The following is a 26,013-nucleotide window of genomic DNA, read 5'->3' as shown; positions in this document are numbered from 1 at the left end:
CAGAGCAGATGCTGCTTGTAGGAAAATATAAAACCAAACACTCACCCTCGTCGCTGTCCCAGGGGCACTTGCGTAAGGAGTCGCAGTCGGAGCGGCAGGGAGACACCGCCGGCAGGTTTGGGGCCACGCTGCAGACCACCACCCCCCTCCTGGTGGTCCCTGACAGGATCCTGGGAGACTCTGGGTGGAAGGTGCTCATCTCCGTGTGCTCCACCCCCCGGCCGTCCACCATCTTCTCCAGTGTGGACCGTGGGTCACCTTGGAAACAGGGCGTGTACGCCATGGGCCTCACTGGGACCTGCGGGGGTCCCAGCATCCCACCAACCCCCACCATGGTGGGCTCTGAGTACAGGTTGAGTGGGTCTCCCGGTGAGCAGTGTAGGGTCTTGAACTGGACGCCATTTGCCTTGTTGAGCAAAGCGGCTGTGGCAGGGTCCTGGACTAGCGACAGGTTGTTCCTGGAGTAGTTTTTCTGGAAAACCTTCTTCCGGAAGGCGATGAAGAGGATGATGAGGGTGATGATCACAAAGAGCACCACAGCGATGCCGATCAGCTCCTCCTTGCCGACCATGGCGTGTCCTGCCTGCATGTCGGGGACGACGACAGGGCGCAGGCTGCAGCGTTGACCCACGAAGCCTGCCGTGCAGTTGCAATAAAAGGAGCCGTGGGTGTTGACACACACGCCGCCGTTCTCACACTCGCCCTCCGGGTTACTGCGGTCACACTCGTTCACGTCCTCCTCACAGCTGGAGGGAGGAGGAGGGGAGAGATGATGGTGTAAGGCTAGAGTAAGAGGTCACTGACAGGAAGTAAGAACAGCTGAGATATGTTGTTTCTTGAAGGTTCTTTAGTTCATTCAGCATGTTTAGGTGGATTTAGGGAGGTATTATTTACATATTTAGTACTTGAAATAAATTTTATTTTGACCTGAACATCAGCCTTGCATGCAGCACCTCTGCGAACGATCTCAAAATTCTTCCAGATCAGGAAATGTCCAGCAACTCATTTTAGAAGCAGCCTGTTCTCACCTACGAAAACACCTTAAAAAGTTCTGCATTTGGAACCAACTGTCCCTAAAAGTAATATGAGTTGTAAAGCCTTGAGTTATCAGTAATCCTCTTCTAGGGAGGCAGAACAGACACCTTTAAAGGTAGACTTAAAATGTTCCTTTTCAATAAAGCTTAAAGTTAGGGCCTGATCAGACTATCACCTGAGAGAGTCAAAATGTACTTTTGAAACCTTGTGTTTCAGAAAAAAGCAACAACCTGTTGTTAAATTATGTTTTGAAGTATTGAAGCTTTAATCTATTCAAATTCACAGGTCGTTAAATGTTTTTGTTGACAAGTCTTTTTGGTGTTTCATAAGGACGCATGTTTTGTTTATGTCTCTTGCAAACAGACAGAGGAGAGGAGTGGACTCTCAAATGCACAAATATCTTGGCAACAGTTCAGTACTTGGATTGCTGCTCAACCTATTTCATATAAAAGCATTTTTGGCAATGACAAACAGGAAATTGCCTGACATTAGGTGTCTACTATTCTATTATGGTAGCGGTGCTGAGGCTGCTTGGTCGAGCCCCGAGTCATGCTGCTTAAGAATGAAACTTTATTTTAAACTTGACAACAGAAAAGTTTTCTCTCGATCTTCTCTGATCACAGTGTGCACAAACATAAATGTGTGATCATTAATTATAAAGTTGAATAAAGTTTAATTGATTCTCTGCAGTGTCCAATGCCAGCCTGTTTGTCTCAGAGCTGCAGAATGTGAATACACACACACACACACTGATTCATGTGTTTGATGGTTTTCAGATCTAAACTGCCCCCTGCTGAAAGTCCTCCACATAGAAAAAAAGAGGATTACAATTCAATTACAAAATCCTTCAGATGTGATTCCAGAAAGAATCAGTCTTTGATGAAGTCGGTTATTTAGCTTGTGTATAGTGGTAGTGTGTGTGAGTGTGTGTGTGAGTGTGAGTCGCCAGTTTGAGTTCATGTTTGTGTGTGTCTGACTCACGTCAGGCCCTTGAATCCTCTCCTGCAGCTGCACAGGAAGGCGTTCCCGATGGTTTTACATGCTCCTCCGTTCTGACACGGGTTGGGAACACATGCCGTTATCTCCATCTCACAGCGCACCCCGGTAAACTGGGGGTTACAGCTGCACGAGAAGCCTGCAGAAAGACAGACGGAGAGAGAGGTATAAATAAAGATACTCTTTAATTGTTACTGTAAATGTGTTTTGAACTCTGTCTTCGACAGACAAATGGACACACAGAGACAGACAACATAGATTATTAATGCTTTTTACTAATCTATTCAATTGGTGCATCTACTGGGTGACATACAAAATTGATTTTTTTTTTAACTTAGTTGCGTTTTCATTCTTTCTTTTCCTCTGTGTGTGTTTCTGTTTTTTTTCTAAGGCTGGAAATCATAAACAACACATACCACCATTTCTTACTACACTCAGGCTGCAGAGCTCAGGTCTTGAGCTGACTGATGTTGTCCTTGTACTCACCACCAGATGGCAGGCTGGTGCAGGTGGCTCCGTTGCGGCAGGGTTGCTGCAGGCAGGCGTCTGGGTAAAGGATGCAGCCCAGCTTCATCTCGGTCAGCCCTACCACCTCAGCGTATCGGGAGCGTTTGTTCTGCAGCGGCAGCTCGTTGTTGTTGAGCATCACAGAGTCCAGACAACCCTGAAACCCCTCCAGCACCCGTGGGTCCTTCTGAGACTCCATCAGGCTGCGAGAGTTTGGGTTCTGCACCTGATGAGGGATATTAGCAAAGACACGCTGTGTTCAGGGTTGGGCTGCAAAGAATTTACTAAGTACTACATCATGTCAACAGAACCCCATCATGACCCCCCCTGTACTGACGAGAGCACCAAAGTAGATGGTTCTGTCGGGAGCCAGCGGCTGGATGAACGGTGGTCCGCGGCGTCGCTCCACATAGCTGTCGTCAAGCGCCAGGCTGCTGTAGTTCCTGTTGATCTCCAGAGTGACCGTGTGCCACCCGCCGTCGTTTATCCTCCGACCAGAGATCCCCAACATGTCATCAGAGGGTCCGTCAGAGAGAGTGCAGGTCAGCTGGAACCACAGCTTCCCCTCCTCCAGCTGAGACAGTAAGAGAGACACACTCACACATTATGGTCTCTGAAGGTTCAACACTCTGATGATGCGTTTGGTAACTTTCCTGCAGCCTCACACGGAAGCTTACATTAGTGCTTTTGTGTGAAACGTGTTACTTTTGGAAGTTTGTCACAGTATATGAAAAGTGATCCATTGTTATGAATTCATAATGACGTGAGACCAGAACAGTCCGAGGCTTGTTAAATTCATATTACTGAAACTTTCTGCTCATTTGCTCTTACTGAAGTCACTTCGGCTACAGATTTCAAAATGATAAAAAGATTATTAATGGCCTCATGCATTTTGCTGTAAAAGAATAATATTTTAATAAGCAGCCACTCTGTTCCCCTGGTAACCCAAAAGGGTCTGACTAACACCTGAAAACAATCATTTGTCCTGCCATCCCAATATTACATTTATCCACTCACTTCTTTAAATCTTGAAAACTCAGCTATTAGCCAGAAAACTAACACTATACAAACAACATTCATAGATTGTATTCAGTTAATACAATATTGAAGCATACTGAACACAACCTGAAACTAAACAGGGCTATGAGTAGTAAAGTAGTTGAGGAAATATGTAACACTGCAGCCAATAAGAATTCAGGATTTACCCATCCGTGGTAAACAAGATGTTTTCTATCCTGCAAGTGAAATTGTGCTTTGACCATTTCCACTTCAATTTCCTTCAGTGTTTATTTAATTATTCAGCCTATACCATCGAAAATGTTGTAAAAGTGTCAATGTTTGTGTTTGTTTGTGTGTGTGTGTGTGTGTGTGTGTGTGTGTACCTTCAGCACAGAGCGGGACTCAGTTTGTGTGTATATGTTTTTACCTTAAGCACGGTGCAGGGTTCAGTGTGTGTGTACATGATGATTCCTCGGCTTTGCAGCGTTCTGATCCTCAGGCTGAGCTTGAGCTCTGTCTGAAGACGCTCGGAGAGACGGTACTTAATGTAGCTGTTACCTGAGAAACTCAGAGACGAGTGACCTGCACACACAAACACACAACAAACAGATCTTAAAAGAACTTCAGAGTTTGTATAGGTGACACAGTCTGTCATTTAAAAGACATACAAACAAACCTGCACACTCTCCCAGTTTTCCAGGAGGACACTGGCAGGCGTACCGCCCTCTGCTGGCCTCAATGGAGACACACTGCATGTCTGCTGGACAGGGCTGGTCCTCACACTGTTCAGAGAGCACAGCACAGCTGGAGTCTGCTCTCACACACACACACACGCATACACATAGAGAAAGGAGAATAATTATTATTATAAGTCTTTGATTTCATCATTCTGGGAAATACAATTATTTTACGACCCTTGAGGGCTTCCGTGGACCACGAATGAACGATGTAAAAAAATAAAATATATATATATATAAAAATAAAAAACATATTACGTTTAAGACACTCATTAACCCGTCAGTAATGTGACTCACCAGTGCAGGTGCAGCGTGAGGTGCGGTGAAAGCGCGGGGACACGAAGCTGATGCGTGGTGTGCTGTAGGTTGCAAGGTTGTGCGAGTCTAGAATGATGCTCTGCTCACACTGCGCCCCACGACACTCCAGCCCAGAGCAGTTCTTATCCAAAATGGCAGACACCCTGAGCACTTCCTCTAGCCGCCGCCGCGAAGCGCTCAGCTTCTGGGTCAGGTAGGCCGCCTTGTAGTAACCTTCGCCTGCTGTTTCCACGGCGACCAGCATGTCCAGCTGCTGGGTCCCGCCCACAGGCTGCAGACTGAGCATGTGCAACTTGTCCTGCTGCTGCGAGGTGGCGGCCTGACGCAACACCTTCAGCACACTCTTCATGTGCAGAGCCACAAAGTCCTGCGGCGCCACGCTCTCAAAACGCACAGTCACTGCCTCGCGCAGCATCTCTGGCGTCGCCTGCTCTACGTGCACGCTCACAGGCACGGGAACAGCAAAGCGGCCGTCACTCACGCTGGCGTTTAGGTTGTACCGGCCAGCATCCAGCCCACCCAGAGCAATGATCTTCCCATCACGAGGGTTGATCTTAAAGAGGCTGCGCTGGGCTGGGGGGGCATGGCCAAAGGTCAGAGCGTCATAGGGGTCAGCATCGGTGGCGTGCAGCTGGCCGATAACACCTCCGGGAAACTCGTCCTCCATGGTGACGATGTGGACTTCTAAAGGTAGAGCTACAGGGCGATGGAGCGACTCCTCAATCACTCTGACCGTCAGCATGGAAGACGAAGACAGGCGAGGCTTACCTGAGTCTGACACCTGTGTGGGGAAGGAGAGGGGACGGTTAAATACCTTCAGTCTGACAGGAAGTCACCTGCAGAGGTGAACTGATCAGGTGGCATCCATTCTGTTTAATATAACTTAACGTATTTAAGGTTTCACTGTTTAAAGCAAAAATATGTAGACTTTTCCACCTTATATAAGTGGCTTTAAAGTGGATCTACAGTAACAGTACAATAACTTTGAAAGGAAAAACAGCATCTCTCGAAGACATTATGGCACAGTGCTGTAACACCATCTGTGTGTTTTATGACAGTTCAGTTGCAAGCAGGGATCTTTGATTGGAGCAAATGCACACCAAAACAGATTCCTCCATATTGTTGCTTTAAAACAAACACTCTTTCAGTGAGTGTTCAGGTATTTGTTCTCCACATAGTTTTAATGCAGCATATCATAACTTCAATCTTAATCGACTTCAAACCTTGTGTAAAACGTTTAAGCTTGTGATCTGCTGTCTATATGAAGCCATGCCGCCTCATGACTCTGTCGATGGCATGATAGTGTAAAAAGTACAACAGGAGGTTTGACAACGCATGAAAGCTGTGAAGAATGTAGAACAGTTTAAATTAATGTTCTGCTTTTGCTGAGAGAACAAACAGCAAAGTCAATCTGTCGTAGGAGGAGTCAGTTTGTTCAAGTAATTTATTCTTACCTGTACCTCTATCAGTGTATCACACCTGTATCAGTGTATCACACCTCTATCAGTGTATCACACCTGTATCAGTGTATCACACCTCTATCAGTGTATCACACCTGTATCAGTGTATCACACCTCTATCAGTGTATCACACCTGTATCAGTGTATCACACCTCTATCAGTGTATCACACCTGTATCAGTGTATCACACCTCTATCAGTGTATCACACCTGTATCAGTGTATCACACCTCTATCAGTGTATCACACCTCTATCAGTGTATCACACCTGTATCAGTGTATCACACCTGTATCAGTGTATCACACCTGTATCAGTGTATCACACCTGTACCTGTATCAGTGTATCACACCTGTATCAGTGTATCATACCTGTATCAATATGTCCTTCCTTACCTGTATCTGGATGATATATTCAGTTGCCAGGTCTCTCCTAAACACCTGATTGGCCACCAGCGTCCCGTCTTTTTCCAGAACAAACTCTCCTCCTGAGTTTCCTGACAGGATCTTGAACTCAAAGGGGGGGCCATTGTGGGAGGAGTCCTGGTCAGTCACTGACAGCTGAAGGATGGTGGTCCCAATAGGCTTGTTTTCCTGGAGGGGAGGGGTGTGTGTGTGTTTGTGTTAACATTTTGATTGTTGTAAATTGCTACAATTTATTAAGAGGATGCTTTTGTCCAAAGTGAGGAACATCTGAGAGTTAGTGCAACACAAGAAAGGATCAAGACTGGAGCAAACAGCGTCAGTAAGAGATAACGAACAGGTTCAAGTCTGATCAGGCACACGTGCAGACAGGCAGAGGACATGTGCAGGGTATATAGAGGGGTGTATCAGGAGTTTTAGTTCTTTTTATCAGTTTGACTACTTCCTTATCAACTGTCTATACAGACTTGTTGATGTTATTAAAAGACTACATGAATACATGATCTAAAACGGATGCAAGATAAAGGTGAGATCTCTGAGCAAAGAGGGGGACGTTCTATGATTTTCTTCCTGTCCCATAGGACTCTATGAGGAAGTTCAGGCAGAGAGATGTGTTGCTTAGCAACAGCTGAAATGATCTGTGCCTCTAAAAGCTGCTAATCATTTAGTTTCTTGGCGTAACAGCTCCTCCTAGTGGGTGAAGGTGTAAGGATTTAAGTGTTGTTTAATTCAGATCTCACAAAGTTTTTCATGTAATGCATCAGATGTCATAAAGTTCAAACTTTGTCTTTGCAGAACTATTGGACATATTGATAACACATCTCACCATGAACTTTGACCCTTTAGCTCAAACACATGCCTCAGTCCAGAGCAGAGTGTTTGTGTAGTTTCAAAAAGTCCCAAAGTGTAAGAAAAAACCACAGATCTTCAGTCACATTTTGAACCAAAAGCTGCCACACATCAAGAGAGCACAACATGTTGCCAATACTGTTGGTGTGCAATTAAGACAGTGTGCAGAAGTGTCAATACATATTACCCAATACATGGTGGCTTGGACTTGGTCTTTTTGATCAAGCCAGGCAACCACACAGTTTATTTGCCGAACACAACACCACTGTCATCTTTAAATGTAAGATTATCATCTCATGAGGGGGAAAAGGTGATAAAGAGCAACATGTGTAGCAAAGCGGTTGCTTGCATGCACAAGAAATGGTGGCAAATTTGAATTGTGTCAGAGTGTGCAATGTGTGATGGTCATAACATGGCCTTTCATACTGGTATATGTGTTACACCAGTGTATTGAACACAGCCAACTTTTTAGATGACTCTAACTCCCAGTGTTGTGTTAGTCATCATCCTCACCTGTATGACTGTGGACAGGTTGGCGGGGTAGAAGGTCGGCGGGTTGTCGTTGATATCAGAGATGTCGATGTTGACCATCACAGTGGAGGACATGGGCGGGGCCCCGCTGTCCAGAGCCCGGATTGATAAAGAGTAACTGGGGACCTGGAGAGATTCAGAGAAACATGGATTCAGGTTTGATGCACAGACAGGAAGCATAAACTAATCAGAAACATTTAAAGATGATTAGAGAACATTCAGTCAGCAGAGAGAGTCTTTATAAATTCCATTTTACATTAAGAAACAATTAAAAAAGCAGCAGAATCATCTTTTTTTGTTCTTTGACAGTGAAATGTAAACATTATCCTGAGGGGGGCAGTAGAGATCAGTATGAAAGCCAGGAGGCGTCGTCTCCTCAGGTGTAAAAAGGTGCTCATGATGTCCTCCTGTTATCTTAATTTCTCACTTCTAGACAGCAGACTGAGTCTTGAAACTTGGACTGAATGACAGCTGAGTCTACTGTTAAATCCTCCAATGCATCTTAAGTCTGTTCTGTTTTTGTATAAGTCCTCCACACCACAGCTCATTTATCGATGGATAGATAGATAGATACTTTATTGATCCCGAGGGAAATTCAGTCAAATATCAGAAGCGTTAGAGTCTTTTCATAGAGATTTTTCCTGATTCAAAGTGAGATTATTCTTCAAGAAACTTGTTCATGAGATTCAGATCTCTATCCTAATGTATTTGCTGCATTTTCTGGTTTACAGTAGCTCATTGCTTAGTATTATGCATGTCTTTATACTTCTTCTACATTCTTCTTCTTCTAGTGTATATTTGCTGTTTGTAAACTAGCTCAGTGGTGGGTTACAACCTCTGGACATCCTGACTGGATTGTCCAGAAGGAGAGGATTTAAAGCAGTTCAATTTTGGAGGACATCATTTCAAGGAGAGCTTTCTGACTCGTACCAGAAAGCTGAAAACATTCAGATTATACACAGACTAAAACTATAAGACAGAGCAGAAGCATAGAGAGACTCTTTAATGTGTGAAGGATGTAAATATTAACAGATAATTCTCTGTCTCTCTCTGTGTGCTCAGTCAAACACACAGCGGCAGATAAAATGCTTCTTGATTGGTTCCAGCTCTTTCATGTGACACACACTCTCTGGATGATGAACTTTTTTTATCATATAGAAAAAGAAAGAAAACATTTGTGAATGGTCTTTTGCAGCAGAGCTGAGTGTGTTTCCTTAGCTGCAGGATATTTTTCTCTGTCTGTATGTTTCTGTGTAACACAGAAAGCTAATGAGCAGCTCAGCAGGAACGCACAAACAGCAAATAAAGTCGACTGCTGCTGACACGTATGAGAAGTACAGCTCAGTTAAAAACAGGAGCGACCTGCTTCACATTCATAAAGACAGAGAGAGTGAGCGAGCGAGAGAGAGAGAGTGTGGGAGAGAGAGAGAGAGCGCTATAGAAATGAAGAGGAAACATAGAAACGCACATATATATAATACCTTAGTTTTCACATACTCTCTCTCTCACACACACAGCAAGGAGCTGCTGCTCTGAACGATCACCCCAAACACACTTTCATCAGCCAAAGCTTTGATCCCCCACACGCCCCTGCACTCTTTCTGAGCGCGCTCAGACGGCTCATCCAGCTCTCATGAATACTTTATGACTCGAATATGAACATTTCTGAAGTTTTGGAGCACTGCGGAGGAGAGGAGATGAGGAAGAAGATGAGGAGGATGGTGGAGCTCTCAGGGGAAGAGGCTTCATGCTGCCTGTTTCTCCTCCTGCTGCAGATTAAAGCGATCACATTCACAGCGACTGTGGTTCATGTTCAAGCACCATTAGCAGCCATCTGGTCAGAAATCCTGCAAGACCTGCTCCTCTGACCGGCTAACACGCTACTGTTATACATTACAGATGCTAACACTGAGAGCAAACAATGCAGAGCTGCAGCTCATATCTGCATGCAAAGTATCATCGGAAACAGCTGCATAAATCCAGGACTGCACCAGTGATAGTGATGGAAATGTGAGGCAACAATCTGAAAGAGTAAACCCAGAGTTATGGAAGAGATTTAATGTTGGGTTTAAATTAAAAAAAAGAAGAAATCTGGGTTAAATCAGCTTCTTCTGAGATATGTATTTAATGAAAACTTGGAACACTTGGTAATCTTTTTACTTGTATATATTTCAAAGAGCTGCTCAGTGGTCGTGTTGTTGTCTCTCAACTGGAAGGTTTGGGGTTTGATGCCTTGCAGCAAAATGTCTAATCTGTCTTTGGGCAAGATGTAGGCGTATGAATGGGATTAGTTAGTTCTGATGGTCTTACTACATAGCGACTACTGCCATCAGTGTGTGAATGTGACTCGCAGTGTAAAAGTGCTTTGATTAGTCAAGAAAACCAGAAGAGTCTGAGCTTCCCTTTTCACAACCAGTCACATTCTAACTTTATTTAACTTACATGACAGCGACAATCAGCAGCTAGCTGGGTTTGTTAGCTCGTTAAAAAGCTCCTTTTTTTCCAGTGGTAAATGCAGAGTGTTTATATTTGATAACTTGGCCAGAAGTGACCATATTTGGAGAAGAGGGGGAAGCTGGAGGGAGCTTCAAAAGGTGCTCCACCTTCCAAGGAGGGACACCACAGTGGTCCTCCTTCAGTCTATGCTTCAATAAGACTCTTCAGGATTTAGAAGAAGAAATTTCGTCCAAAATAATCTACAAATTTAGTTTCAATTACATAATTTTAAATAATTAAAGTGAACACTTCCTCTCCTGCTCATCTCAGACTGGGATTTATCGATTCACTTAGATATTAAATATTCAACGCTGCACATCACTGCACCAGTGTGAAGATTTACTCTTTTTGTGTGTGTGTAGGTGTGTGTGTGTTTGCGTGTGTGTGTGTCTACTCACTGTCTCTCGGTCCAGCTGCTTGTTGACCTTGACGATCCCTCGCAGTGGGTCGATGAAGAACGAGCTGTCCCGGTCTCCACTGATGATGGAGTAAAGGATGGCTCCATTCTGCTGACTGTCAACATCCTCTGCTAACAGCTGCACACACACACATAGAAGCAGAGTGTGTCATCACGAAACGCTTTCTCTATAAAAGCTAATGTGATGAAATATTTCCTCCATATCTCTGCACTTCCTAATAAGCAGCACAAATGTGAGGCTTTTCAGCCCATGCACCGGTTTCCATGGTAACAGGCTTTTTGATGTGTGTCTGCACCGATTTGGACTCCATCATGGAGCTCAGTTTGCTCTGCTTCGACTCGCTCTGAACTTCACTCGAGACCAGAGGAGAATCACTGCTAAGTTCAAACATCCACGTCTGTCCTATTATTGCACGTTCAAACTTTATGACCGAGTGCATGGTTTAAATAACGAGAAGAATGATATTCAGACGGGTTTAAAACTCTGAATATCTGATCTACAAGACGTGATGCTCTTCAGTCCCAGTCAGGCAGCACTTTGATTGAATAGAAGGCAATATGATAAACCACCAGTATTACAGAGATCACACAGACGTAGACTTCATTGTTTATTAAATAAATGGAATCATACAGTTTCCTCAAAGGAAGGGGGTACAGTAAGGTTGTCAAAATGTCAACACCTTAATATTTGCTGATGTATTTTTTAACAATAAGATCTCTGATCAATGATTGATAGTTTCAATAAGTTCTGAGGCTTTGTGTGTTTGTATGCGTGCACACTTGACTAGCTGATTTGTATTTTACTGTTGCCATCACCTGCCCAGGGACAACAGATAAAAATTAGCTAGTCAGCTAAATCTGGTACAAAACATCTCTTTCTGATTCAAATAAACTAATAAACAAAACTTTAAAAATCAGCAACATTCTATAAGACAGGTGTGAGGAAGAGGGTTGAATACATAAACAAAGGCAGACATTCTCCTGCACACTGTCTCAATTGCACAAAAAGCTTTCGCTATAGTTTGGTAACATTGCTGCCAATATATTTTGTATTCGCACAACATTGTGCGGTAATTTGCTACAACAAGAAATAAGTCCAATATTGGGTATAGGGCTTCTATTTCTGTTGCTGTGGTATCAAACATGTCAATATTGTTACGTTTGACTGGAATCATATCAAAGTTTAAGATAATGGTATGATGCCAACCCTCAAAAGGGGGGACACAGATCGGAGCAGACGTACTGTATCTGCTGGCTGTTCACAGAAAACCACCAACAGAAACTCTTCTGGACAAAAATCAGCAGAGACAGACTCATGTCACAAAGAAGGTCAGTAAATAAAAAACGCTAAAATCAGATTATAACTCTGAGTTTGTGTGTGTGTGTGTGTGTGTGTGTGTGTGTGTGTGTGTGTGTGTGTGCGTGTGTGTGTTGGGGGAGTTAAGAGCCAAAACAATCACTTAAGAAGCAAGTATCTTTACCCTGCACTTTGTCACACAACAAGCTTTTTACTCCCTCAGGTAGTTTTAAATTAAATTTTCTATTAAAGACGAGTCTGCATTATCATGATAAAAAGTGAGGATTAAGGCGAGGCACGCACTTGCCATGCAGATATAACATTTTTGAGCGTCTTCACACCACTCATGTGCAACAATTCTCTGTGCATTACTGCAGCATGTAAGGAGAAAACAACGTTTTTGAAATCGGACACAGTCAGACTTTTTTCATTCTTATTTAAATGATCTGAAGAGCAAAATGCAACACAGCAGCGTTTAGTCGTGGTGCTCCATTTGTTTCCGAAACTACCGCCAGTGCTCGCGCAGTGCTTGATTTCACTTATGTAAGTCCTTTGTCAAATGGGAGGTGATGAATGGCTTCTCTTGTCTTCACTCATTATGTCCAATCAGAAAAGAGGATGACATCAGCCAATCATGTTCGGGGACACCACAGGAATAGGTTTTGTCCTAACAAAGAAATACTCACTTGAGTGTTACAGAGAAGCAGGAATTTGGATTATTTTTCGATTGACATTGCTCAAACCAATCACTGAATAATCAAAGTGTTTGTGATTAATTTATTGATGATAATTGATTAACTTTATCGAACAGTTTCCGACTAATAATGTGCTGGATTATCAGAAAGAGATGCTTTGGTTTGGTTCAGGTACAGATTGTGGATTCATCTAAAATAATGAATGTAGTGATGTTTCAGAGCTGTGTTTGACGAGACACAAACTTGAGTCTTAGATCTGAAGACTACAGGAATATTCAGAAAGAGTTTTACAGAAATCCAAATTTTGGTTAGGACAGTGTACAGGTGTATCTGACTGAGGACGTACCTGGACCACAGGCTCTCCGATGGTGGCGTCCTCTGACACCAGGGCCGTGTACAGGTCTCTGCTGAACATGGGCGCGTTGTCGTTGACGTCTGTCAGGTTTATGTTCACCGTGGTGATGGCGCTCAGCGGAGGCGTGCCACCGTCACGAGCCTCAACCGTCAGGAAGTAGTCTCTGCAGGTCTCGTAGTCCAGAGGATGGGCGACTAGAATCGCTCCTGAGGAGGACAAGGAGAGACGGGAAAGGAGAAAAGTTGTATAATCTATGTGAAAAAAGTAAGTAAGGCTGAATATCAGAACACGGGATATTTTTATATTGAAAGAGTGCATATCTGATTAAATATTTTGTGGTTATCTGTTAAATATTTCGAACTGAAATCAAAGAATCGCTTGAAATGGAAAAGACACATTTTAGTTTTGAAGTGGAAATGAACTTCTCTAGAACAGTAGAAAATAAATAACAGTTTTTCCACAGTGTTTACATTTCACTTCTTTTTGTTCAGTGGCATCATCCATAAAGACAAACTGTGTCCAAAGGACAGACAATACTTGGATTGGACATTACGTTAAGTGACTCTATCTAGAAATAATAATCATGGGCATGATTACGTCGGTTAGAGTAATTGACCAGACCTTAAAGAAAGTGTTGTGAATGTTAATGTCTGTATTAAAAATCTAAACATTTTTGTTTGTAAAGTTTTCTTCATTTTTAAACAGAGGCTCACAGGCAGAAAGCCCTGAAAGCTGTTTAGACAAAAGAAAGAACAAAACAATCCTTTTTTCTCATTCAGATGAGACCCTATCAGGATTTGTAGATTCCACCTGCCTGCACACACCTGAACCAAATCTAGTTATTCATGAGTGCAGAAAAAGGAAGACATTAAAGTGGGACAGGAAATGGCTGGAAAGGAAATGTGGTAAAAACAGCCAGCAGAACCAGAGAGAGAAAAGAGCAGAGACAGTATAAGAACGCTCTGAGGAGGGCTCGGGATTAATGGAAATGATGCATTTGGAGCTCAAAGGACTCCAACAGTTTCTGATTCCGAGCTGACGCTCCTCGTGATGAGAATCCACACAAAACATATTGGAGAAAATGAACTTCTTCAGAGTGTTTCAGAGAGAGTTCAACAGCAGACAGTTTAACAGATCAGAAGACATTATTCCAGACAGACGTGTTCCTGCTCTGACAGGATGAACTAATCTCAGGCGATCACCTGAACCACCTGATGGATTTACTGAGACCAGTAGATTCTTTCAAGTAGCACCTGTTCTTTAACAGAAACATATCTTTAATTCAGAGGTTTTTAAGGAGCCCGCAGGCCACACCACAGCTTCTCATCCAGGAATAACTTGTTTGATCCGTCTGACAGAAATCCAATAGTGAGCTTTTATTGGCAAATAGTCAACCAGGAGTAAGCGTTGACTTACTGTTCTCAAAAGGCGCTACATTCTGCACTTATGTACTTAATAGTGGTAATCTTTTATGACTGAAATGTTGCCTGGACATTATTAGCCTGTCTAAGAATGACAACATTGTTTTATTTTACTCACACGTTTCTTTCGCCTGCTGTTGTTTAACATTTGATAGGTTTTATCTTAAAAACAAACATTATAACAAACTTATCAGTTAAAATAAAGAAAAGAGGAAAAAACATGGTAAGAACCTGTCAATCATTAATAGAATAGAAATGATTAAAAACATCACAGGCTTAATGAGCCAGGAATCAAATATTGCTCTGCAAATCAAATAAAACGTTAAGAAGCCCAGACCTCTAATTAAACTATAAACCCAAAACCCATTAAATCTCAAAGAGAAAATACTAACATCAGGTTATTGGAAAAAATATATTTTCCCTCTGACACAAACTTTTTTTATAGTATATTTAGCTTGACAGCTTTTATGTGCACGGATATTTTATAGACAGGAAGACAGGAAGTGCTGGGAGGAGAGAGTAGGGGATGAAATGCAGCAAAGGGCTGTGTTGGATTCAAACCCATGACCGCTGCTTTGAGGACTAAAGCCTTCATACATGGGCAACACAAAATAACCACTAGGCTATGCGGCGTCCTTGGTTGTAAAGATTTTGACACGTGAAACAGCATCTATAAGGATAAATATGGAAAGCTAAGAGGGTCAAAATGTGTCTCCTTTTCCAAAACATAATAAGCTGAGGGACGAGGGGATATACAGGTAATCTGTAACCTGTCAGCTCTTATGTTTGTTATTATGTACAGGCTTCACTTTAAATACAACCACTTTGTTCAGTTTAAGTTTATTATATGAGAACAGTAAAGATTGAATAGTTCTTTCATTTGAATCTCTTTGTACTGTCAGTGAAGACACACTGGGTCTTCGACTTTGTCTTTTCTTTTAGTCTGTATCAGGTTTGCTCCCTGCATCAAGTCTGAGCTAAATCAGTCAGAAGAAACAGGAACTCAGAATCTGTAGTGCCAGGAACATTTCCTACTGGGGGGGGGGGAGAAGAAAGCCTTTAAGTTTGCGGCTCCCTTTATGTTGAACGAAATATAAAATCACCTGAAACTTAATGAGCTTCCGCTATTGGACGATTTGAAGAGGACGTTAAATGACTGTGATCCAGACACACGTGGCTGTAGATGCTCTGTCTGATATATTTATGAGTGATGCCCATGTTGAGAAACTTTCACTGTTCTCGTTGTTACTTTGTGTCTTTCAAGGTGTTCTTGAATGTGTGGTTGCTCATTGTTTGTCAGAAACTTTGGTAACTGTGCTACTGCCTGTCGGTGTCCAAACGAGACGTTTCATCGCAACAAGTTATTCCTGATTAAATAGAGGATAAATAAAATGAATACAAACATTGACACTCATTAAACAAAATAAAGCAAAATGAAGATAAGCTCAACCATGAGAAGAGATCGTTAATTAGAGGTCTAATTGTCACACTGACCTGTCAGTGGGTGGATGTGGAACTTCCCGTGTTCGTTTCCTGACCGGATGCTGTAGGTGATCTCTGCATTCGTGCCAATGTCTTTACTGGCAGCGTGAACCCTCAGAACCTCTGTCCCCACCCCCACGTCCTCTGGAACTGTAGCCAGCTGGTCACGGCGTTCGAAAACGGGCGGATTGTCATTGATGTCTAGCACGGTGATGGTGACATTGACGAGCGAAGAGAGGGGCTGTGGGGAGCCCTGGTCTGAGGCGTGGACTGTTATCTGATAGGCCGGCTGCATCTCCCGGTCCAGAACGCGCTCCAGGACCACGATGCCTGACGACTTATCAATGGAGAAGGATCCTCCCGCAGAATCAGCCAGAGAGTAGACCACCATCCGACCTGGACCTGCTGCAGACACACCAGAGGACGCGTCAAACAAAAAGACACAGTCTAATTCATAAAACACACACAAAGGGTTAAAAGCTCCCCTAACTGTGCTGTGGATGCAAGCAGTGTTCTCCGGTTCTGTTTGCACACATTTAAATAATTCAGAATGAACTAATTAGATGAACTGGTCCCCTTCTGTGAAAATCAGCCTCAATGAAAAACAGCCACGTCCAATGAAAGTGACAAAATGACCGTCTGCTGAGAGGAGGTTGTAACTGCACTGCAATACTTGTTAGAGAGATCATGCTCAAACTTTACAGTGATCAAAAAACTATTCCACCTCTGCATGACATGAACATAAATTATCTGTAAATAATGTCTCTAAATTTACTTTGAAATGACTATAAATAGAAGCAGTGGTCGAGGCTGTCAGCGGCTCCACACTTCATCCACAGGTCTGGAGCCGTTACCATGACGAGGATGAGTGTGTTTTTTGTGTTTGACTTATCCTTTCTTAATTCATTCAGGGAGGAAGCTTTGTTTCAAACAGTGAAACTCATTTTTTAAAAGAGAGAGAGAAAACTGATTGGATAATCAGAGTTATATGCTTTGGGAATGAGACCTTGAGACAGAGCAGATAGAGGGAGCAGACGGTGTGCAGTTGGAGCTATTAGCGGCTGCTATCTATTGTCAGTGAATCGGGCAGCAGGTAGAGCTTTGTTTGCCTCTTGTAACTGAGATTTTTATTCTCCTTTTTTTCTCTCTGTCACCTCACATGGGACAAACTAAAACTATGAATTTCTGCAGAACAGACTTGGCGACAAATCAAAGAATAAAATGACCTTTGCTTGCCTGCTTGCTTTGAACTCCTGAACATTTTAACAACCCTAGATTAAAGACACTCTAATATTTATGATTTATTACATCCTTAAATAATTACATTTAGTATTTTTCAAAGCATTTTGACCGTTTAAAATAAACTGTACTTTGCAATGGGAGGTTGGAGTTACTGTGAAGCATGCTGTCCAATAATAAGTGATCCGATTATTTATAGAGCAGAAGTAGGTCTCTTTGCATTCACTGCTGTTAACTGGGCGGATGTTTCCCTCAGGACAGAACTCTTCATCTACAAACATGAAGCGTTAGTGTCACACTGATGACTTCCTCTAGAGGCTGAGAGCAGATGTGATATACCTCCCACGTTTCTCACGCTTCCTGCAGCACTACCTTCCTTTAGATGTAAACGTTTGTTTTTTTTTACTTCACATCAGAGTCCAGAGCTACAGCTCCTTGAGTTTATGTTTAGAAAGGTCGTTGCCCTTACTTTTCTTTCGGTTTAAATGCATCCTCATGCACGTGTGAAAAGAATGGAGGGCAGTTGACAGAGAACTCACACAGATTATAGCATTACACATCAAATACCTGATTTACTTAAATTGGGAACTTTCTCAGGACCCAATTCAGGTGACAAACATTGAATGAATCCTAATCAGTCGATAAATTGGTTCTTCAGGAGACATAAAAAGATGCTTATTAGTGTCACCCAAAAAATCAGGACAGAGAGGATTTTAACTTGTCTAGATCTGTTTTTATGTAAAGGTATTTTACCATCTTTTTGCTATCTCCCTGTGCCTCCTTTTTAAATCTTTTTATTGCAAAGCCCTTTGTGATGTCTGTTCTTGAAAGGGGCTACACACACATTTTACTGACTTTATTCTTTGATTATTACAGAGGGGATTCATAATCATCTGCTTCTCGTTTAATCTCATCCATGTCTTTTCCTGCTTCCATTTTATTCCACTTCTGAGTGTTCAATTGTTCTGTCTATTTCATAAAACAGTCACATTTCTACATGTAGTATTATAGGCAGTGGTAGTATTGATATAGAAGTATTAGTCTTGTATAAAACTGTTTGTGACCTTGGTCGGGGTCGATGGCCTGGATACGGGTCAGCAGGGCCTTGGTGGCAGTGTCTTCGTACACGCTGGCGGTGTACTGTGATTGGGTGAAGATGGGCGGGTTGTCATTCACGTCTGTCACCACCAGATGAACCTCCGCACGACACCACTTCCCGCCGCCGTCTGTCGCCTGGGCAACCAGCCGGTAACTGGGCGTCACCTCTCTGTCAAGGAGCACCGAGGACTTGATCTCACCTGAGGGTCAGAGAGAACAGGTGTGTGTGCGTGTGCGTGTGTGTGTGTGTGTGTGTGTGTGTGTGTGTGGGGGGGGTGTTAATGAAGCTGAAGTTGTTGTTTACTGTATTATTATTTTACAGTGCAAAATATATTTTTATATATATATATATTTTTAATTAAATTGACGTTTTTATTTTATATTTAATCTATTTATAAACACATGTACCACCTACTTTTATATTAAATGTATTTGTAAAATAATGATCCGTTCATTTTTATATTGAATATATTTATGAATAAATGTATTTTGTATTTATTGTTGTCACACTGGTCTGTACCTGTATCCGGCTCCATGATAAAGTCCTGAGATCCTGGACCATGAAGAGAGTACTGGATCCACGAGTTGATGCCCACATCAGCGTCTGAAGCTCGGACCCTCAGGAGGGGGCTGTGGCTGGGGAGGTCCTCAGAAACAGAGGCTGAATACACAGCCTACACACACACACACACACACACAAACACACACACACACACACACACACACACACACACACACACACACACACACACACACACACACAGACACACACACACACACACACACACACACACACACACACACACACACACACACACACACACACACACACACACACACACACACACACACACACACACACACACACACACACACACACACACATTGAGAGACAGTTTCTGACATGATTCTGACACACGACTAATTCTGAAGTTGGGCCCTGATTTCAGCTTTATCTTGCATCGTTAGTCGGGCAGTGAACGGAGGGAAACGACGGACAACCAGGAACTGATCAGCTGCAAAGCGGTCAGAGAAATTTGGCACGTTTGAAATTTTGGTCAAACTACTGCGCTGTGAGAGCAGGTCCATGATTCCAATTTCCCTACTTCAGTCACTACTTTGATAAGATTCCTGATTAGGCTAAACTTTTGGACAGCTTCTGAAATGTGTGTGCGTGTGTATAAGTGTAGCTGCGTGTTTTCGTGTGTGTTGACACTGTAAGCAATTCAACCATGCATACAAGACTGAAATCTAGCTACACAGGGCGGCTGTGGCTAAGTTGAGTCTTGGTCTCTTAGCTGGAAAGACTGCCAGCTAACCTACATGTCTGATGTTTGCTCCAGCTGCTTCGTCGGCGGCGTATGAATGGGATGAGTTACTTTTGATGGTCACACTACACAGCAGCCTCTGTCATCAGTGTGTGGGTACAGTTGGCGTGACGAGATGTTAAAGCGCTTTCAGTTGTCAGAAGACGACAAAAGCTCTATATAAGCTTAAATCCATTTAACAAGTTCATTTACATTGATCTGACTTCAACTTCTGTCTGTGGGAGTTTTCAGAATTAAACTTTATTGACAATCTTCCTGATTTAATTTGAACAGGGTGCGCACTCAGGTCGTGTTTGAAAATTAGACTGTACAGCGTGAGCACATAATCAATGAGCTTTGGTTGTGTGTCGTAAGTAACTCCTACAGTGTGGGATGACTTTCTGCATAGTGTACTTTGTATAGTACATATACTGACATACACTATAAAGCAGTAAGCTCTGACTGTGGGTCTTTAAAAACAGTGTGACTCGGTCCTCACCTGCTCACACACAGGGCTGTTGTCGTTGGTGTCGACCACCGTCACCTCAACAGTTGCCTGAGAAACAAAGAGTCCGTCGCTGGCAGTGACGTTAATGATGTAGAGGTTACACTCCTCCCGGTCAAGAGGCCACTTAACATACATCTTCCACTCGCCCTGAACCAGGCCGAGAGCAAACACGCCACGATGGTTCCCACCTGTAAGAGAGAGAGAAGGGACGGACAACACACAAGAGAGTCAGAAAGACATGGAGATAGGTCCGCTGAGGTCCAGGATCAGTACAGACGTATATCGACCTTCATAGAGACTGTCCCTAATTGTACAAAAAATAAAGTTAAACGTGTAGCAATTATAATTTATCAAACAGCTGCAGTCAGAATGTCAAACTGAACAATTACATATCTTATCAGTTCAAACAGAACTCCCTCTGTGTACAGGGCTGATATAGTGGGAGTCAGTGAGTCACCCATCAACATCAAGTACTGACTCATGTCCAAGTCCTAAACTTAACCAGACGTTTCACATTTTTTTAACAAAGTAATAGTTATCAGTGTAAATGAAGTGTGTACTTAACATCTTAACATCAGACTAAACAAAGTATACAACTCAATGCATGCAAGCTTTCCGTCTGTAAGCCCTCCAATCAATTAAACAACTCAATGTATGTTTGTATGCATCAGCAAATGCACTGACATCCAAACTGTGGAGTTGATGCGCTGTTGTGGGTCCTGTGTTTGTGAATTAAACTTAGTGGACGTGCGTTGATAAGTTGGCAATGTTGCCCTTGTTTTTAATGCATCCTCTTAATATCTGAAAGAGAGTGTGCAACAAACTTCAGACGTTTTCTGCATCAATAAACAATAACAAATAACAAAAACAACCAATAAACAAAAATGCTGATATGGCCCAAAAGCTCCAAGCAAGTAGCATTAAAAGCATAACAGTTTTGGTCTAATTTCACTTTCTAGTCTGAGGAGTCTTAAAATCTTAAATGATCAGCTCAATATTGCTCAAAGTTTAAGAGCTACAAAATGAGACATCATATACTACGTTTCAGTTTCTGTGGTTTCCTGGTAAACAAACAAAAAAGTAGCTGTGTCTAAGATAATGTGAAACCAAAATCAGATCCTGTTTGGTATGGAAAAAAACTAGTCCATCCATTTATGAACTCTAGGCTGAATTAGTATTTCTTTTTCATCAGGCTAACATTATGGTCCAAAATAATAGCTTGTGTAGGCTACTGACTACACCTAAGAAAAGAGTACACATTTCTCCTTTATTCGCATCCCTCCCCATTAAATCTAGGATATCATTTAAAATTCTTCTTCTCACATACAAAGCTCTAAATGCTCAGGAGCCATCATATCTGAAAGAGTTTATAGTGCCGTAACCCTCCAGAAAATTACGTTCCCAGAATACAGGCCTGTTGGTATTACAGTCCGTATAAGTAGGATGGGAGATGGAGACTAGGGTTATCCGGTCCCTCTCCTTTGTAATCATCTGCCAGTGAAAATCCGGGAGGCGGACAACCTCTCGAGTCTCTGCCTTTAAGAGTAGAATTAAAATGTTCCTTTTTGTTTAAGCTTATATGGGGCTTGCTCAGGCTTGTACCATCTCCTCGTAATGCTGTTAATGGCTTCGACTGCTGGAGGATCTGGCAAACTGAGCTCTTTGTAACACCAGATAAGAATACACTCTAGGGTCACTTACGCCTTCCTATCAGTCTCCATTTGTGGATGAGCATGCAGAATCGCCACACCTTCACTTGGATAGAAACCTGTGGTTCTGAGTGGTATCCTGTTCATAAGACTGTGTGTTAAATACCAAGCTCATTGAACCAGACAACACATATGCACAGGTGTGATACAGACCTTATGTGCACTTCTACAATCCTAAGCCTTCAGAATTGTCAGACTGTTAGCTCCAGGAGAGATATCCCTATATTACTGATTTCCTCTGAGCTGCTGAGCCTAAAATAAACCTGACAGAATATAACACTGGGACAGTACACAGGAATCTTCCTGTCTGTCAGGCTTCATCAGTATCACTGAACACAGAGGATGTGTTTCTCTGTGTTCTGTCTTTATCTACTGAAGCTCTTTTATTCTGAGTAACATCGAGTGCTTCTCTGTTGGAAGACAGAAAGGTCACAATTGTCAGTTTTTGCGACAGCTCATTTGCTTAGTTTTATTCTTTAAGTTCAGTCGCCTTGCCTCCTTCCTCTCTAGCTGTCAGCTATAAGGTCACATCACTCACATGTCTCTCAGTCACTCCTGCTGACTGCCTGACGCTCATTAAAATGCTAATAGAGGAAGGATTTCTTTCCTATTAAAAGTCCTTTATTAGCTCTCTGTATGGTAGTTCTAGTTTCTTGGGAGTCCTGACTCCATTATTAGCTTCTGGAGTTCTGGAGCGAGCACACAGATAATCAGTCATGTCAGTCCTTTGATCAGTATTCATATTCTTAAAGTAATTCTAGCATCCCCTTGTTTTGAATTCCTCTTTATGTTCTCACATATCCCTCCATTGACTAATATACACAATGTTTTGTGCCGTGGGCCTTTGTTTTAGTATGCCAGGCAAAAATTGAGGTATCTCACACATTAAACAAGGCTAAGAACAAAACATAGAACAGTGAGCTCTCATTGATTTCCTTGTTCAACTTGTACTCTGGCTTTAAGACCAGTGTCATGACAAGCTCAATTTAAGAAGATAAAAATGAAAAGAATCATGTTCAGGTAAGTCTACTCTAACTCTATTTACTACCCTTTTTACCTCTGGAGAACGGTTACTGTCACAGTCTGCTGACTGCTATGCTATCGTGCAAATGTTATCCCATTAAATCCTGTTTTTCAGTCAGACCTGGAGAGCTGAAATTCATGCATGCGTTCTTTGGAAGGAGGCGTGGAGGAAAAAAAAAGGTGAATTAGGCTATGTTCTGAATCAATACTTCTCTTTTCATGTTTATTCATGGCTATAGCAATGGAAAGGAGATGCAGAGTACGAACACAACATACCAGCCTGTATATTTAGCAAACAACTTGGTCAAAACAGAAAAGCATACAATGCTTTCAGCAAACCTTTTTATTACTGGCAGAAAAGCAAAAATACAAATCCAATCACAGTCAGGAATGCTCCCAGAACAACATTATCTTTCATTATAAATAGAAAATGGACTTGAGCTTGTATAGCGCTTTTCTAGCCTTCTGACTACTCAAAGCCCTTTTACACTACAGGTCACACCTACCCATTAACACACTGATGGCGAAGTCTGCCATGTAATAAGTCCAACATTATTAACAATTCCCATTCATAAACATCCACACGCTTCCAACAAAGCAGTGGGAGCAACTTGGGGTTAAGTGTCTTGCCAAAAGACACATAAGACATACAATGCCTAGTACACACTAAGCTATTTTTTTAAAATCTTAAATGATTTTCAAAAATGTGAGTGAACCCACACAAAAATAACCGACTGACTGATTAACATTTTAGATTTCATCGTGTGTAGTGTGCAATGAGATGATCAACTCAACACACCACACACCAAACAATTCATTTGAAGGCAACCAGAGTCTCAGCTATCGGTTAAACATTTTGGTCAAACCTGAATTCATGACATCCATTTAACTTTATGCTTCGTGATTGCTGTTGTCGCCATGGTTGTGTTTCTTGTGCTTCCCTATTGGCTATTGTTCTGTTCCAACTTACAGAGTCTGTGCTCAGCTGTTCTTAATCTTCTCCCCACACAATATTATTTTCAAACAGACTAAAATAAAATCACTCTTAACACACCTCACACCACAGGAGAATCTGGCAAGAAAATCTTTAGATCTACAGATAGTCGGGCCTTTGCTGACTTTGATCAGAAGGGGGAAATCGGGCCCAAAATCAGCCCGTTTATCTTGTTGCATGTACCCCGCTTAACTGCAGGAGCTGGAGATCAAACCCTGACCTTCAGATAGAGACGACAGAATCACACTGAATCACAACTTGCCAAAATATTACCGGTATTTGCTAAATCAATAAACAAATTAAAAAAAATGCAAAAACAATAGCATGGGAGATTGTAAACTTTACAATCAAAGGTTCAAATGACTATTCAATATTTATCCCTTACAACGGTTTACCCACAGAGGTCTCCTCCTCTCCAACAAACTAAAGAGGGACATAAAACCAACAATGAAAAAACACACTAGGTTTGTGTCCCATGAAACATCTATACATACAGTAATTAACCCCGTAAGTTAACCTTGAAACATGAGCTGTCCAGTGTTGGCAGTTGCATTTAACTATTTTAGAACCAACAAATGTTTTCCTGTAACAAATGATACAGTTTTAGAAATTTCCAGTGCGACTTACCAGTGATGTGGTAGCTGACTTGTCGGTTCACAGCTGAGCTATCATCATCTCTGGTGTTCAGCACAGCCACTACCTCCCCCGGCGGGTCGCTCTCCTGAACTGAGCCAACATAATTTTTCTCCAGAAACTTGGGAGGGTTGTCGTTGATGTCTGAGACAGCTACAGTCACTGTGGTGGTACTGGAAAGAGACACTGTCTCTCCAAGGTCAGAGGCCACCACTGTGAAAGTGTATGATGGGTTGGTCTCGTGGTCCAAGTCTTTGCGTGTGGAGATCCAGCCTGTGTTGCTATCAATGCTAAAAGTGTCAGCTAATGCCTCTGAGTCCTCTTCTGACCGGATCAATGCCCCCAGGCTGTATGTCACCTGACCATTGGCCCCAGAGTCGGGGTCTGTTGCTTGGACCTGTATGATCCTAGTTCCGACTGACATTCCTTCCATCACTGTGGCCTCGTAGGAGGTAGCCTCAAAGGCTGGTTTGTTGTCATTTAGATCCAACACTTTGAATTCAACATCCACAGAAGTCACAGAATCCAGTTTAGCCTGTTGTACAGTTGCCATGACTTTGAAGTGGTATCCTTTTATCACCTCATGGTCCAAAGTCTTATCAAGCTTGATCACACCTGTTTCCTTCTCCACGACAAACACCCCATCCTTGTTGTTTTCTCCAGTCTCTCCGTTAACCACAGTAAAGGATGCAGTAAGAGGGGCATGTCCAGGAGGGAGGTTGAGGCGCACTGTCCCTATGGCTGAACCTAAAGGGGTGTCCTCTGGCATGCGAAAAATGTATTGATGTTGACTGAAGGAGGGAATGAAGGTGTCTGGAGAAAGAACATGGATGTAGACAGACACAAGAGAGTGTCGAACTGGATTTCCTCCATCCACAGCCTTCACAAAAAAAGATAAAACAGAATTCCTCAAGTGACTGAAGGTACCTTTGGTCACCATCCAGCCATTGTCTGGGTCTATTTCCAAAATGTCTACCACAGGGACGTGAGCCTCGCTATACAGAGAATATGTCACTTTGGCATTAGTGCTGTCGTCAGGATCATAAGCCTGTATCTGTGTAACCAAATAACCTTTAGCCACATCAGACTTGACTGAAGCTCTGTACTCTGTGGCTCGGAACAGAGGTACATTGTCATTATCATCCAACAAGGTAACTTGTACTGTACAATAGGAGACACGTCCACCTGAGTCCTGGGCTGCTACTGTCAGAACAATGTCTTTATTAGCTGGGTCTTCACGGTCAAGTTTCTCCACTGTGCTGATCTGACCACTTGCATCAATGCTAAATTGGTCTTTGCCAATATCATTAACAAACGAATAAGCAATGTTACCAAACACTCCAGGATCTGCATCTGTAGCCTTCACCTGAAAAAACAAAACAAATGCCACACCATGCAGACAAGATTAATTCATTTTCTGTATTATATAATCAATGTTTATTCTGAGAAATGATACAAAGGACTTTAATAGTTCAGTGTATTTCAGCA

The 26,013-nt window shown here is 42.4% G+C and overlaps 1 protein-coding gene across 1 annotated transcript in view; it reads right to left on the bottom strand.

Annotated features, from left to right (window-relative positions):
* Positions 1-26,013, bottom strand: part of fat3a (FAT atypical cadherin 3a) — a 130,964-nt gene that overhangs the window by 8,627 nt on the left and 96,324 nt on the right. The window contains exons 14-29 of the mRNA XM_079354855.1: positions 24,520-25,891; positions 20,158-20,354; positions 18,872-19,025; positions 18,318-18,551; positions 16,027-16,419; positions 13,103-13,317; positions 10,745-10,882; positions 7,833-7,976; positions 6,444-6,641; positions 4,572-5,373; positions 4,214-4,348; positions 3,965-4,119; positions 2,876-3,112; positions 2,518-2,764; positions 2,017-2,170; positions 46-746 (exon numbers count right to left, since the gene is read on the bottom strand). Of these exons, the coding sequence (XP_079210981.1) occupies positions 46-746; positions 2,017-2,170; positions 2,518-2,764; positions 2,876-3,112; positions 3,965-4,119; positions 4,214-4,348; positions 4,572-5,373; positions 6,444-6,641; positions 7,833-7,976; positions 10,745-10,882; positions 13,103-13,317; positions 16,027-16,419; positions 18,318-18,551; positions 18,872-19,025; positions 20,158-20,354; positions 24,520-25,891 (5,476 nt within the window). The remainder of the gene's footprint in view (positions 1-45; positions 747-2,016; positions 2,171-2,517; positions 2,765-2,875; positions 3,113-3,964; positions 4,120-4,213; positions 4,349-4,571; positions 5,374-6,443; positions 6,642-7,832; positions 7,977-10,744; positions 10,883-13,102; positions 13,318-16,026; positions 16,420-18,317; positions 18,552-18,871; positions 19,026-20,157; positions 20,355-24,519; positions 25,892-26,013) is intronic.

Source organism: Symphodus melops (assembly GCF_947650265.1).
Source record: "Symphodus melops genome assembly, chromosome: 10".
Taxonomy (NCBI): Eukaryota; Metazoa; Chordata; class Actinopteri; order Labriformes; family Labridae; genus Symphodus; species Symphodus melops.
Note: the sequence above shows the minus strand (reverse complement) of the source record. Positions and strands in the feature narration are given on the sequence as shown.